Source organism: Tachyglossus aculeatus, chromosome 10 (genome assembly GCF_015852505.1).
Source record: "Tachyglossus aculeatus isolate mTacAcu1 chromosome 10, mTacAcu1.pri, whole genome shotgun sequence".
In the NCBI taxonomy this organism is placed as follows: domain Eukaryota; kingdom Metazoa; phylum Chordata; class Mammalia; order Monotremata; family Tachyglossidae; genus Tachyglossus; species Tachyglossus aculeatus.
Window position 1 is genome coordinate 55,598,957 of NC_052075.1, and position 15,890 is coordinate 55,614,846.

Sequence of the window (15,890 nt, forward strand, 5' to 3'; positions counted from 1 at the left end):
TGTGTGCAAAGCAATGTTCTAAAGCACTGGGGAGGTTACGAAGTGATCAGATTGTCTCACGGTCTTCATCCCCATTTTACAGATGAGGGAACTGAGGCACAGAGAAGTAAAGTGATTTGCCCAAAGTCACACAGCTGACAATTGGCAGAGCCGGTATTTGAACCCATGACCTCGGACTCCAAAGCCCAGGCTCTTTCCACTGAGCCACGCTGCTTCAATATTGTTTTGTTGTCTCTCCCCCTTCGAGACTGTGAGCCCGTCGTTGGGGAGGGACCATCTCTATATGTTGCTCACTTGTCCTTCCCAAGCACTTAGTACAGTGCTCTGCATACCGTAAGCGCTCAATAAATATGATTGAATGAATGAATGAGAGACAATCCCTGCCCACAACGAGCTCATAGCCTGGGGGAGGGGGAGACAATCGATCAATCAATCAATCGTATTTATTGAGCGCTTACTGTGTGCAGAGCACTGTACTAAGCGCTTGGGAAGTACAAGTTGGCAACATCGAGAGACAGTCCCTACCCAACAGTGGGCTCACAGTCTGAAAGCAACATATTAAGACTGTGAGCCCCACGTGGGACAACCTGATCACCTTGTATTTCCCCAGAGCTTAGAACGGTGCTTTGCACATAGTAAGCGCTTAACAAATGCCATTATTATTATTATTATTATTATTATTATTATTATTATTATTATTATTATTACCAGGAGAGACCCAAAGAGACAGATGGCTGGAGAGGACCGGGGTTGTTGCTGGGTTCAGTGGCGGCCGCTAGGTGGCGCCATCGGCCGCCCGATGATCCCGCGGGGGCGGGGGGGGGGGGGGAATCTGCTGTGTGACCTTGGCCAAGTCACTTCCCTTCTCTGGGCCTCAGTTCCCTCATCTGGAAAATGGGGATGAAGACCGGGAGCCCCACGTGGGACAACCTGATTACCTTGGATCTACCCCAGCGCTTAGAACAGTGCTTGGCACATAATAATAATAACAATAATGTTGATGGCATTTGTTAAGGGCTTACTGTGTGCCTCTACCCCAGCGCTTAGAACAGTGCTCGGCACATAATAATAATAATAATGATGATGGCATTTGTTGAGGGCTTACTGTGTGCCAAGCACTGTTCTAAGCGCTGGGGAGGATGCAAGGTGATCAGGTTATCCCACGTGGGGTTCACAGTCTTAGCCCCCATTTTACAGATGAGGGAACTGAGGCACAGAGAAGTTAAGTGTCTTGCCTAAGGTTACACAGCTGACAATTGGAGGACCTGGGATTTGAACCCATGACCTCTGACTCCCAAGCCCGTGCTCAATCCATTGAGCCACGCTGCTTCACGTAGAAGCACTAAACAAATACCAACATTATTATTATTATTACTATTATTATGCGGGAACACAGCCTCAGGTACACTACCAGACTCTCCACCCCTCCAAAACACACACATACAGGCACACTCATGCACCCACACACACCCACACACACCCTCACACCCACATGCACATGGGGAAACTTGCACACACAAACACAAACCCAGAAATGGTGTCTACATGGTTGTATAAGCACACCACACACGGGGAAACATACATGCATGCACGCACACACACACACACGCACACGGGCACATCTCTTCATAGCACACCTAGGGAAGCAGCATGGCACAGTGGATAGAGCACAGGCCTGGGAATCAGGAAGTCATGGGTTCTAATCCTGCTGCGAGACCTTGGACAAGTCGCTTCACTTCTCTGGGCCTCAGTTCCCTCATCTGCAAAATGGGGATTGAGACCGTGAGCCCCACGTGGGACAGGGACTGTGTCCAACCTGATTTGCTTGTACCCACCCCAGCGCTTAGCACAGTGCCCGGCACGCAGTAAGGGCTTATCAAAAAATACCATTACAGGGGTATAGTCGTGCCAATCACTGTGCTAAACGCTGGGTCGAATGCAAGCAAATCGGGTTGGACGCAGTCCCTGTTCCGCATAGGGCTCACAGTCTTCATCCCCACTGAGGCTCAGAGAAGTGAAGTGACTAGCCCAAGGTCACACAACAGACAAGCGGAGGAGTCGGAATTAGAACCCATGACTTTCTGATTCCCAGGCCCGGGTTCTATTCATTCATTCATTTATTCATTCAATCGTATTTATTGAGCGCCTACTGTGTGCAGAGCACTGTACTAAGTGCTTGGGAAGTCCAAGTTGGCAACATATAGAGACGGTCCCTACCCAACAGCGGGCTTACAGTCTAGAAGGCTCTATCCACTAAGCCACCGCTGCCCCTCTCTCAGTGCCCCCAGCCCTTCCCCCAATATCTCCGCCCATTCATTCATTCAGTCATTCAATCGTATTGACTGAGCGTTTACTGTGTGCAGAGCACTGGACTAAGCGCTTGGGAAGTCCAAGTTGGCAACAACATCCCCCATCCTCCTGTCTTTTAGATTGTGAGCCCACTGTTGGGTAGGGACTGTCTCTAGATGTTGCCAACTTGGACTTCCCAAGCGCTTAGTCCAGTGCTCTGCACACAGTAAGCGCTCAATAAATACGATTGATGAGGATGATCCCCCAGCACTTCTGCCCTTCTCCCCAGGGTCCCCAATCCTCTTTCAGCCTTCCTGCCTTTTCCCAGGACCCTCTCCCTTCACCCCTCTCCCTCAGCCCTCAGCCCCTTCCCCAAACCATGGTCCCTCCCACAATCAATCAATCGTATTTATTGATTTATTAATATTTATTATTATTTACGTATTTATGTGACAGGCTCGCACGGTACCCCTGCCCTTCCCAATATCTCTACCTCTCTCCCCAGTGCCCCTGGCCCTTCCCCGCGGGCCCCTGCCCCCCGACCCCAGCTGCTCCGCACTCCTGCCACATCCTTGCCCGGCTCGGGCGCTGCCAGGAACAGATAAGGCAGCAGCTGGGCATGGAGGAGCCGGCCTGTTGGCCAGGCTTCGCTGCAGCTGCTCCCTGTGCCCCCCGCCATCCCGCCTCCTGCCCGCCCCCCCACCTGGCATCAGCATGCAGCTGGCACCCCCAGCCCAGCCAGCCCCCTCCCCACTGGCTGGCCCAGCCCGCTTCTGCTGGGAGGACCAGGAAGGAGAGAGGCAGCAGGCCCGTTGCCCTGGCAACAGTCTCCCAGCCTGCGAGAGGGAGGATGCGGGGAGGGGCCTGAGGTGGGGGGTGATGTTGGAGGGTGGTGGTCTCCTCCAGGGGACAGTTCTCGGGCCTCCCTCCAACTCGGCCTCGCGGGTAGTGCCAGGGGAGGAAGGAGCGTCAAGCCTTCCTTAGAGAAAGGGGAGTCCCTCCTCCCTGACAGGCCCTGCCTGCCCACTCTGGCCTTGGGCAGTGCCACCCGGGTACCTGGACGGAGGTCCCCAGGGTGGCCTCCGGAGGGTGGGGGGCTGAAACTGCGAGCGCATCTGGGAGTCCCACATTTGCAGGCGCCAGGCTCAGACAGGGCCTGGCACAGAGGGGTGGCCGGGGGCCTGGGCAGGCAGCCTGGGTGGGCCTCGGTCCTAGAGGCAGATATGGATCCCACTTGGAGGTCACTCTGGCCAACACCAGAGGTCTGGGGGCTCCGGGGGCGGGCTCGGCCTAGCCGGATGCTTGGGGAGAAGGTGGCAGGTGGCACAGACACATCTCTAGCTACCCGGCCAACCGCAGGGCCAGAACGGACAAGCCACCGGGGAGCCCCATTCCACAGCCCTCCCCCCCTCACCTCCCACCCACCAGTCGTGCCTCAACTTTACCACATAGACCCCGCCCGGGCATTAGTAGACTGTGAGCCCACTGTTGGGTAAGGACCGTCTCTATATGTTGCCAACTTGGACTTCCCAAGCGCTTAGTACGGTGCTCTGCACACAGTAAGCGCTCAATAAATACAATTGAATGAATGAATGAATTAGCAGCCAATCATGTCTCCACATTACAGCTTAGCCCTTTGGGGCCATTATAGGCCAACTGAAACTCAGATTGCCCGCTTAGAACCTGTCCCAGTCAATCAGAGACAATCTTCCCCCTCCCCGTCCACCACAGCTCCCATCTCTCTCAAATCATTCAATCATTCGATCATATTATAAAGCACTTACCGTGTGAAAAGCACTGTACTAAGTGCTTGGAAGAGTACTATAAATGGAGCTGATGCGTACGTTCCCTGCCCACAAAGAGCTTTGCCTGCAAAGACTTCAACCCTGACCCCCTCTCTTTAGATATCTCGGGCCTCCTCCTTCCTCCCGACAGGCTCCCCGGTCAATCAATCAATCAATCCTATTTATTTAACACCTACTGCGTGAAGAGCACTGTAATTCATTCATTCATTCATTCAATCATATTTATTGAGCGCTTACTGTGTGCAGAGCACTGTGCCAAGCACTTTGGAAGTACAAGTTGGCAGCATATAAAGACGGTCCCTACCCAACAACGGGCTCACAGCCTAGAAACAACAGGCTCACAGTTTAATGATGGCATTTATTAAGCACTTGGTGCTTAGAACAGTGCTTTGCACATAGTAAGCGCTTAACAAATGCCATCATTATTTATTAAGCGCTTACTATGTGCAAAGCACCGTTCTAAGCGCTGGGGCGGTTACAAGGTTGTCCCACGTGGGGCTCACAGTCTTCATCCCCATTTTACAGATGAGGGAACTGAGGCGCAGAGAAGTGAAGTGACTTGCCCAAAGTCACGCAGCTGACAAGTGGCGGAGCCGGGATTTGAACCCGTGACTTCTGACTCCAAAGCCCGTGCTCTTTCCACTGAACCACGGTGCTTCTCTCTGCTTCTGTACTAAGCACTAGGGAGAGTACAATAGAAACAGGGTTGGTAGATACATTCCCTGCTCACAGCAAGCTTATAGTTCAGTCAAGTCCAACTCCCTCCCACTTCCTGTCCTCCCCTCTCTCCCCCTCAGAAACTGCCGCTTTTCAAGGTAACTGCATCCCTAGTATTAGTAGTAGCGGTGGTAGTGGTAGTAGTAGTAGTAATAGCAGGAGTCGACGTCATCATCACTGTCGTGGTGGTATTTATTGAACACCCACTGAGGGCAATGCACTCTATTCATCACTTCATTCCTGGAACATCTGCCTTTCCAAAGGGCTTCGCCATCTCTTATCATCTGTCCCCCATCCCCTGGAGAGGCTTAGGTGAGGGAGGATTTCCTGCCCCATCTGCCAATAGCGAGGTCCAGAGAGGTTGAGTGACTGGCTCAAGGTCACACAGCGTGACAGAGGTGGGTTTAGACACCAGAGTGAATGGGACCAACCTGTGGCCGGAGGGCGTTCTGAGGTCAAGGGATGGGCCTTGAGTCTGGGGTTGGGGGTTTGGATGGGGGGAATGATACAAGACTGTGGGGCCTGGATCCTTTGGGATTGATTAATCAATCAATCAATCAATGGTCTTCCCTAGCTGCTGACCCTGAACCCTTATGTGTACCCCTATGGCCCCAGCCTGGAAGGGAGTCCTCTTGGAGACCCTCCTCTTGTCCTCTGAGTCAGGGGTGATGGTTGAGGGAGTTAGGGAGATATTTGCTCAGGAAAGGGGCACTAATTCTGGGTGCGGGGGGCGGTCTCTGAGCAAACACCTCCCTCTCTGAGCCAATACCCACCCCCAAAGAAAACTCAAGCGCTTAGAACAGTGCTTTGCACATAGTAAGCGCTTAACAAATGCCAACATTATTATTAACCCCCCCCCTCACTTTGTCATTCATTACGAGAAGCAGCGTGGCTCAGTGGATAGAGCCCGGGCTTTGGAGTCAGAGGTCACGGGTTCAAATCCCGCTTCTGCCAATTGGCAGCTGTGCGACTTTGGGCAAGTCACTTCACTTCTCTGTGCCTTAGTTCCCTCATCTGTAAAATGGGGATTATGACTGTGAGCCCTCCGTGGGACAACCTGATCACCTTGTAACCTCCCCAACGCTTAGAACAGTGCTTTGCATATAGTAAGCGCTTAATAAATGCCATCATCATTATTATTATTACCCCTCCACTCTGAGCAAACTGCCCCCCTTCACTGGGAAAACTTCCCCTCACTATAAGAATATACCCTCACCCCCCCGCCAGGAAACAACCTCCCTCTCTGAATAAACAGCCCCCCTCTCTGAACACACTTGTACCTCACTCTGAACAAACTGCCCCCCCTGAACAAACAGCTCCCCCACTCTGAACAAACAGCCCCTCACTCTGAATAAACACTTCCCTCACTTTGATTAAACTGCCCGTTCTAAACAAACAGCCCCACTTTCCGAGACAATACCCCCCCTGAGCAAACAGCCCCCCAAACAAAAAGCCCCCCTTTCTGAGCCAACACCCCCTCTCTGAACAAACAGCCCCCCCAACAAACAGCCTCCCTCTCTGAACCAATATCCCCTCTTTGAGCAAACAGTGCTCCCCAAACAAACAGCCCCCTTCTCTGAGCAAACCCCCCTCTCTGAGCAAACAATGCTCCCCAAACCAACAGCCCCCTCTCTCCGAGCCAGTACCCCCTCCCTGAGCAAACAGTGCTCCCCAAACCAAAAGCCTCCCTCTCTGAGCAAACAGCCCCCCATCTCTGAGCAAGCAGCCCCCCTCTCTGAGCAAACAGTGCTCCCCAGACCTACAGCCACATCTCTCTGAGCCAATACACCCCTCTCTAAGCAAACGGGGCTCCCCAAACCAACAGCCCCCTCTCTCTGAGCCAATACCCCCCTCTCTGAGCAAACAGGGCTCCCTAAATCAACAGCCCCCTCTCTCTGAGTCAATACCCCCCTCTCTGAGCAAACAGGGCTCCCCAAACGTACAGCTCCCTCTCTCTGAGCCAATACCCCTCTCTCTGAGCAAACAGGGCTCCCCAAACGTACAGCCCCCTCTCTCTGAGCCAATACCCCCCTCTCTGAGCAAACAGGGCTCCCCAAACCGACAACCCCTTCTCTCTGAACCAATACCCCCCTCTCTGAGCAAACAGGGCTCCCCAAATCAACAGCCCCCTCTCTCTGAGCCAATACCTCCCTCTCTGAGCAAACAGGGCTCCCCAAACGTACAGCCCCCTCTCTCTGAGCCAATACTCCCCTCTCTGAGCAAACAGGGCTCCCTAAACGTACAGCTCCCTCTTTCTAAGCAAATAGGGCTCCCCAAACCGACAGCCCCTTCTCTCTGAACCAATACCCCCCTCTCTGAGCAAACAGGGCTCCCCAAACGTACAGCTCCCTCTCTCTGAGCCAATACCCCCCTCTCTGAGCAAACAGGGCTCCCCAAACCAACAGCCCCCGCTCTCTGAGCCAATACCCCCCTCTCTGAGCAAACAGGGCTCCCCAAACGTACAGGCCCCGCTCTCTGAGCCAATACCCCCCTGTCTGAGCAAACAGGGCTCCCCAAACGTACAGGCCCCTCTCTCTGAGCAAACAGGGCTCCCCAAACCGACAGCCCCTTCTCTCTGAACCAATACCCCCCTCTCTGAGCAAACAGGGCTCCCTAAATCAACAGCCCCCTCTCTCTGAGCCAATACCCCCCCTCTCTGAATAAACAGGGTTCCCCAAACGCACAGCCCCCTCTCTCTGAGCCAATACCCCCCCCCTTCTGAGCAAACAGGGCTCCCCAAACAACCATCCCCTTCTTTCTGAGCCACCACTTCCACTCTCTGAGCAAACAGGGTTTCCCAGACGAACATTCCCCCTCTCCCTGAGCGAGCCTCCCCTCCTGGAAAAGCCAAGGGCCCCACCCCACCGCCCCAGCGGGCCCCCCGGCCCCCTGACCACTTTGAAGTCGTCGGGCCCGCAGGTCTCCCCTCGGAACTGGCAGGTGAGCAGCATGTCGCGGACGTCGTGACCGGCCCGGTCGTAGAACTCGAGCATGTTGAAGGGCTTGGGCTTGAAGCCGCGGAAGTTCGCCTTGTCCTGCAACACTTCCAGCTGCTTCTCGTCCGCCATCTGCGTGTCCGGGATCTCGTACCTGCCGGGGGGCGAGGGGGCGGCCTCCGTCAAGGACCCCTTCCCATCCAGCCTCGTCCCCCGCTAAGACCACCTCCCCTCCCTCTCTCTCCATCCACCTTAGCTGTGTGACTTTGGGCAAGTCGCTTCACTTCTCTGTGCCTCAGTCACCCCATCTGGAAAATGGGGACTAAGACTGTGAGCCCCACGGGGGGCAACCTTGTAACCCCCCCCCCAGCGCTTAGAACAGTGCTTCGCACATAGTAAGCGCTTAACAAATGCCATTATTATTATTATTATCTGTACACTGGGGGAGGGTCCTGAACCCCCTTCCACCACCGGACAGGGGGAAGGGGTGGAGGGAAGGGCCAGCAAGCTCCCTCACTGCTGGGCACGGCGCCCACCTGGAAGCGGGCACAGAGAGGGAGCCAGGGGAGGGAGGAAATGGGGACATCGAGGCCTTGAGGGGGATGTGGGAAGTGGTCTAGGGAAGGGGGAATCCGGAAGGCGGGATTGGGAAGATCGGAAGGACTTTGAGGGGAGAGTGAGGGTCAGCACTGCCCCTCCTCCCCTTCTCCATCCTTCCCTCCTGACCAGAGACACAGGGAGAGACAGAGGGGAGACAGGGAGACACAGGGAAACGTGAGGGAAGGAAGGAGAGCCAGGGAGAACACTCACTGTCTAATGACCCCTCGGGGCCAGGGCTGAGGGAAGGGGGCCAAGGGAAGGCAGGCCCGGACTCCCGGACTAAGGCTTGCGTCTTCAGATCGGTCACGCCAGGACATGGGGGTCGAGGGATTGGCTGGTGGGGGGGAGGGTCTAGCTGGAATGCTGGACCCGGGGACAGATTTCTCCAGATTGCTGGACTCGAGGGACTCCCCAGTTGTTCTGACCGCGGAGGACAGGGGTCTCCCCAGATGTGCTGACCTCGGGTGACAGGGAGCTCTCCAGAAGTGTTGGCCGCAGGGGATGGTATCTCCCAAGATGTTCTGATCCCAGAGGACAGGGGTTTCCCCAGATATGCTGACCTCGGGGGACAGGGGTCTCCCCAGATGTGCTGACCTCGGGGGACAGGGAGCTCTCCAGAAGTGTTGGCCGCAGGGGATGGGATCTCCCAAGATGTTCTGACCCCAGAGGACAGGGGGTTTCCCCAGATATGCTGACCTCGGGGGACAGGGGTCTCCCCAGATGTTCTGACCCCAGGGGACAGGGGTTTCCCCAGATATGCTGACCTCGGGGGACAGGGGTCTCCCCAGATGTTGTGACCCCTAGGGACATGGGCCTTCCCAGATGTGCTGGCCTCGGGGAACAGGACCCCCCCCCCCCGTGATCTGACCCCGGAGGCAGGGGTCTCCCCAGATGTGTTGACCCCGGGGGACAGGAGTCTCCTTAGATGTTCTGACCCCACGGGGCAGGGGTCTCCCCAGATGTTCTGACCCCAAGGGACAGGAGTCTGCCTAGATATTCTGACCCCGGGGGGCAGGGATCTCCCCAGATGTTCTGACCCCAGAGGACAGGGGTTTCCCCAGATATGCTGACCTCGGGGGAGAGGGGTCTCCCCAGATGTGCTGACCTCGGGTGACAGGGGGCTCTCCAGAAGTGTTGGCCGCAGGGGATGGGATCTCCCCAGATGTTCTGACCCCAGAGGACAGGGGGTTTCCCCAGATATGCTGACCTCGGGGGACAGGGGTCTCCCCAGATGTTCTGACCCCAGGGGACAGGGGTTTCCCCAGATATGCTGACCCCGGGGGACAGGGGTCTCCCCAGATGTTGTGACCCCTAGGGACATGGGCCTTCCCAGATGTGCTGGCCTCGGGGAACAGGACCCCCCCCCCCCCACCCCGTGATCTGACCCCGGAGGCAGGGGTCTCCCCAGATGTGTTGACCCCGGGGGACAGGAGTCTCTCTAGATGCTCCCCCCCGTGATCTGACCCCGGAGGCAGGGGTCTCCCCAGATGTGTTGACCCCGGGGGACAGGAGTTTCCCTAGATATTCTGACCCCACGGGGCAGGGGTCACCCGAGATGTTCTGACCCCAAGGGACAGGAGTCTCCCTAGATATTCTATACACTGTTGGGTAGGGACTGTCTCTATATGTTGCCAATTTGTACTTCCTAAGCGCTTAGTACAGTGCTCTGCACATAGTAAGCGCTCAAAAAATACGATTGATGATGATGATGATGATGATATTCTGACCCCGGGGGGCAGGGATCTCCCCAGGTGTGCTGACCCTGGGGGACAGGAGTCTCCCTAGATTCATTCATTCAATCGTATTTATTGAGCGCTTACTGTGTGCAGAGCACTGGACTAAGCGCTTGGGAAGTCCAAGTTGGCAACATAGAGAGACGGTCCCTACCCACCAACGGGCTCACAGTCTAGAAGGGGGAGACAAAGAACGAAACAAAACCCGTGGACAGGTGTCAAGTCATCAGAACAAATAGAATTAAAGCTAAATGTTCTGACCCTGGGGGGCAGGGGGTCTCCCCAGATGATTTGACTCTGGGGAACAGGAGTCTCCCCAGTTGTGCTGACCCTGGGGGACAGGAGTCTCCCCAGATGTTCTGACCCCGGGGGACAAGGGTCTCTTCAGAGAAGCAGCGTGGCTCAGTGGAAAGAGCCCGGGCTTGGGAGTCAGAGGTCAGGGGTTCAAATCCCGACTCCACCAATTGTCAGCTGTGTGACTTCGGGGAAGTCGCTTCACTTCTCTGTGCCTCAGATACCTCATCTGTAAAATGGGGACTAAGACTGTGAGCCCCACGTGGGACAACCTGATTACCTTGTATCTACCCCAGCGCTTAGAACAGTGCTTTGCACATAGTAAGCACTTAACAAATACTAACATTATTATTATTATTCTCTGTGCCTCAGTTACCTCATCTGTAAAATGGGGATTAAGACTGTGAGCCCCACGTGGGACAACCTGATCACCTTGTAACCTCCCCAGCTCTTAGGACAGTGCTTTGCACATAGTAAGCGCTTAACAAATACCAACATTATTATTATTATTATTCTCTGTGCCTCAGTTACCTCATCTGTAAAATGGGGATTAAGACTGTGAGCCCCACATGGGACAACCTGATCACCTTGTAACCTCCCCAGCGCTTAGGACAGTGCTTTGCACATAGTAAGTGCTTAACAAATACCAACATTATTATTATTATCATTATTATTATTCTCTGTGCCTCAGTTCCCTCATCTGTAAAATGGGGATGAAGACTGTGAGCCCCACGTGGGACAACCTGATCACCTTGTAACCTCCCCAGCGCTTAGGACAGTGCTTTGCACATAGTAAGTGCTTAACAAATACCAACATTATTATTATCATTATTGTTCTCTGTGCCTCAGTTACCTCAACTGTAAAATGGGGATTAAGACTGTGAGCCCCACGTGGGACAACCCGATCACCTTGTAACCTCCCCAGCGCTTAGGACAGTGCTTTGTACATAGTAAGCGCTTAATAAATGCCATCATCATTATTATTATTACAGATGCGCCGGCCAAGGGACAGGGCCCCGTTTCGGAACCCTCCGACCCTCAAACCCAGGGACAGGGCAAGCCTGTGAGGGGGAGGGAAGGCCGAAGCCAGGGCGGAGCAGGAGAAGCGCTTAGTACAGTGCTCTGCACATAGTAAGCGCTCAATAAATACGATTGATGATGAGAAGCAGGGGTGCGGGGGTCCCCCACTTTGGACCCACCTGTTGTTGAGGAGGGCCAGCAGCTCTCCCGCGTGGTACAGGTCGTTCTTGGTGACTCGGCTGAAGCGGAACTCGTTGAGGTTGCAGAAGGTGACCGCCGGGAAGGTGAGGTGGGAAGCGGCCACCTCGTCCAGCTTGGTCACGTGGTGGTAGTGGAAGTAATACTGCACCCGCTCGGTGCAGACGCACAGCAGGAGGGCCAGGGAACCCAGGAAGCAGAGGGTCCAGAGGGCCCGCTTCAGGGACAGCCGCTCGTACGAGAAGATGTGGGCCAGGCCGTGCAGGGTGGAGCTGCTGGCGAAGGCCTGGATGCTGACCGGTTGCCCGCCGCCAACCTCCTCCTCGTCCACCTTCAGGTCCATCCTGGCCGCGGGGCAGCGGGGCGGGGAGGGGGCCGCGCTGGCCTGGAGTGAGGCGGGGAGGGGGTCGGGAGTATGCTTGGTTTTGTTCTCCGTCTCCCCCTTTTAGACGGTGAGCCCACTGTTGGGTAGGGACCGGCTCTAGATGTTGCCAACTTGGACTTCCCAAGCGCTTAGTACAGTGCTCTGCACACGGTAAGCGCTCAATAAATACGATTGACGATGATGATGACGAGGGGGGAGCCGTTATGGGGTCTGCAGGCCTACTCAGAGAAGCTCGGTGGAAAGTGCACGGGCTCGGGAGTCAGAGGTCACGGGTTCTGATGCCGGCCCCGCCACTAATCGGCTGGGTGACTTTGGGCAAGTCAGTTCACTTCTCTGGGCCTCAGTTCCCTCATCTGTAAAATGGGGATGAAGACTGTGAGCCCCCCGTGGGACCACCTGATCACCCTGTAACCTCCCCAGCGCTTAGAACAGTGCTTTGCACATAGTAAGCGCTTAACAAATGCCATCATTGTTGTTATTACCCAAGAAGTGCTCACTCTGGGAGGAAGGGGGTAATCCAAGAAGTGCTCACTCTGGGGGAAAGAAGGTGCTCACTAGGAGGGAAATGGGATGCTCCCGGAAGTGCTCACTCTGGGAGGAAGGGGGTATCCAAGAAGTGCTCACTCTGGGGGAAAGAAGGTGCTCACTAGGAGGGAAATGGGATGCTCCCGGAAGTGCTCACTCTGGGAGGAAGGTGGTATCCAAGAAGTGCTCACTCTGGGGGAAAGAAGGTGCTCCCAGAAGTGCTCACGCTGGAGGCAGTGGGTGGTCCCAGAAGCGCTACCTCCCAGGGAAAGAGGGTGCTCCCAGAAGTGCTCACTATAAGGGAAATGGGGTACTCCCGGAAGTGCTCTCTTAGGGAGGAAGGGGATACTCCAAGAAGTGCTCACTCTTGGGGAAAGAAGGTGCTCCCAGAGTGCTCACCCTGGAGGCAGTGCGTGCCCCCAAATGTGCTCACTCTGGGGGAAAGGGGCTGCTCCCAGAAGTTGTCACCCTGGAAGCAGTGGGTGGTCCCAGAAGAGATCACTGGGGGAAAGGGAGTGTTCCCCAAAGTGCTCACCCTAAGGGAAACAAGTGCTCCCAGAAGTGCTCACTCTGGAGGCAGTGGGTGGTCCTAGAAGTGCTCACTCCGGGGAAAAGAGGGTGTTCCCAGAAGTGCTCACTCTGGAGGCAGTGGGTGGTCTCAGATGTGTTCACTCTGCGGGGTAGGGGGTGCTCCTAGAAGTGCTCACTATGAGGGAAATGGGGAGCTCTCTGAAGTGCTCCCTCTGGGAGGAAGGGGATAATCCAAGAAGTGCTCACTCTGAGGGAAATGGGGTGCTCCCTAAAGTGCTCACTCTGGGGGAAAGGAGGTACTCACAGAGGTGTCCACTCTAGAAGCAGTGGGTGCTCCCAAAAGTGCTCATTCTGGGGAAAAGGGGGTGCTCCCGGAAGTGCTCACCCTGGGGGAAACAGGAGCCCCCCCAATTCTCAGTCTGGGGAAAAGGGGGTGCTCCCAGAAGTGCTCCCTCTGAGGTCATGGGGAACCTCAGAGTACCCCATGGGGTACAGGGAAGCAGCGTGGCTCAGTGGAAAGAGCCCGGGCTTTGGAGTCAGAGGTCATGGGTTCAAATCCCGGCTCTGCCACCGGTCAGCTGGGTGACTTTGGGCAACTCACTTCGACTGTGAGCCCACTGTTGGGTAGGGACTGTCTCTATATGTTGCCAACTTGTACTTCCCAAGCGCTTAGTACAGTGCTGTGCACACAGTAAGTGCTCAATAAATACGATTGATTGATTGATTGATTCTCTTCTCTGGGCCTCAGTTCCCTCATCTGGAAAATGGGGATGAAGCCTGGGCGCCCCCCGTGGGACCACCTGATCACCTTGTAACCTCTCCAGCGCTTAGAACAGTGCTTTGCACATAGTAAGCGCTTAATAAATGCCATTATTATTATTATTATTATTATCTCCAGGATGGGCCGCCCTAGGGGCCAGAGGTTCGCCAGGATCGGCCCTCCCAAGACGGCATCCCCCTCCCCAAAGCCCTTGACCCAGCGGAGTTGAGGAGGGGCGGGAGGGGGAGGGAAAACTAGGGTAGTGTAGTAGACAGACCCAGGGAGTTTCCCTGACCCAAGGGAGGGGACTTCCCCCAGATGTGGACACCCGGGATGAGGGGATTCCCCCAGATGTGCTGACGCGGGAGTAAGAGGGTGTGGGGTGGGAATTTCCTTCGCCCCGGCCCCCCCCCGCAGAGAGAAGCAGCGTGTCTCAATGGAAAGAGCCCGGGCTTGGGAGTCCGAGGCCATGGGTTCAAATCCCGCCTCCGCCACTCGCCAGCTGGGTGACTCTGGGCGAGTCGCCTCACTTCTCTGGGCCTCAGTTCCCTCCTCTGGAAAACGGGGATGAATCCCGGCCCCCCCCCCCCACCCCCCGGGATCGCCTTGTCCCCTCCCCAGCGCTTAGGGGAGTGCTTGGCCCAGAGGGAGCCCTTCATGAATGCCATCATCATCATCATCATCATCAGATGGGGGAGAGGGATGGAGGGGGGAGGGGGGCGGGTGGAAGGACTGGCTTGTCTCCCTACCACCCAGCGCAGTGTGTGTGTGTGTGTGTGGTGTGTCTGCGCGCACGCCTGGGTGGGGGGCGTTGGGAGGGGCTCCCCCCCCCAGGGAAATGGGGGGGCGACAATAGGGGGAGGGGGGGAAACGGCAGGAGGGGGGCGGCTCCTGTCCCCGCCCCATCCCACCCCACCCCCGCTCGCCCCTCGCCGCAGCCTCGTCGCCCCCCACCCCCCGGGCCCCCCAGAGCCCCCAGACCCTCGTGCAGAAAGGAGGGGACGGGGGAGGGGGACCCAGGGCCCGGGAGGGGAGGGGAGGGGAGGGGATGGGATGGGATGGGATGGGATGGGATGGGATGGGATTGGGGGGAGACACAAACCTCCGCTAGCGTCGGGAGCCCAGGAGCCGCGGGCGAGGCCGGAGGGGGGAGGGACGGGGACGGGGACGGGGCAGGCGCCTGCTTAGCGCCCCGGCGACCAGTCCTTCATCGCCCGGCTGGAGGAGGAGGAGGAGGAGGAGGTGGAGGAGGAGGAAGGGGAGGAGGAGCAGGCAGCGCGGGCCTAGCGCAGCCTTGCAGGGAGCCGCTCGCCCGCCCGGGCTGCTGGCTGCGGGGGGCCGGAGACGGGAGCTGGCTGGGGGCCTGGGGGGGAGGGGGGGGGGCTGTGGGTGGGAGGGTGGGGGCGACGACCCCCCGGGCTGGGGGGCCGCGGGGATGGGGAGGGGGCGGCGGGCAGAGGCCACCGGGCGAGCGGGAGACGGAAGGAGTGCCTGGCTGTCAGCTTCTCTGTGTGTGTGTGTGTGTGTGTGTGTGTGTGTGTGTGTGAGAGAGAGAGAGAGAGAGAGAGAGAGAGAGGGAGAGGGGGGTAGGCGACCCCCCCCTCCCAGTCCCCCCCCCCCACCCCTCCCCAAGTCTCGGATGGATGCTGCTGCTGCTTCCTCTGGTGGCCGCTTCCCGGTGGGCCTCCCAACACACACACACACACACGGAGTCACGCACTCACACACACAATAACACCCTTCCGCACACAGACGCCGAAGAAGGCGCTTGTCCGCCCAGAAATCCACTTCTACACACCCAGCGAGGGCTGCCCATCCACCGACCAGACGCACACTGACCCACCGATCAACAACGGGGCGCTTGTGTATCCAAAATACACTTCGGCACACCCACCGGTACCCTGTCTTACACTCACACAAACGCTTATGGGCACAGGTACACAATAATGCACTTCCACCCCGAGGACACACCCACCGTTTCCTACACTCACACAAACGCTTATAGGCACAGGTACACAATAATGCACTTCCACCCCGAGAAATACATTTCTAGGCCCTCCGACTGACGGATACCCTTTCACATACACACACGCATTC

At 56.5% G+C, this 15,890-nt stretch overlaps 1 protein-coding gene across 1 annotated transcript in view; it reads right to left on the reverse strand.

The window, feature by feature from the left end:
• The window catches only part of ASIC1 (acid sensing ion channel subunit 1), a 43,984-nt gene extending 29,035 nt beyond the window's left edge, over positions 1-14,949 (reverse strand). Inside the window, exons 1-3 of the mRNA XM_038752660.1 lie at positions 14,896-14,949; positions 11,574-11,977; positions 7,706-7,901 (exon numbers count right to left, since the gene is read on the reverse strand). Coding sequence (XP_038608588.1) covers positions 7,706-7,901; positions 11,574-11,935 — 558 coding nt within the window. The 5' untranslated portion in view covers positions 11,936-11,977; positions 14,896-14,949. The remainder of the gene's footprint in view (positions 1-7,705; positions 7,902-11,573; positions 11,978-14,895) is intronic.
• Between the last annotated feature and the right edge of the window lie 941 nt (positions 14,950-15,890).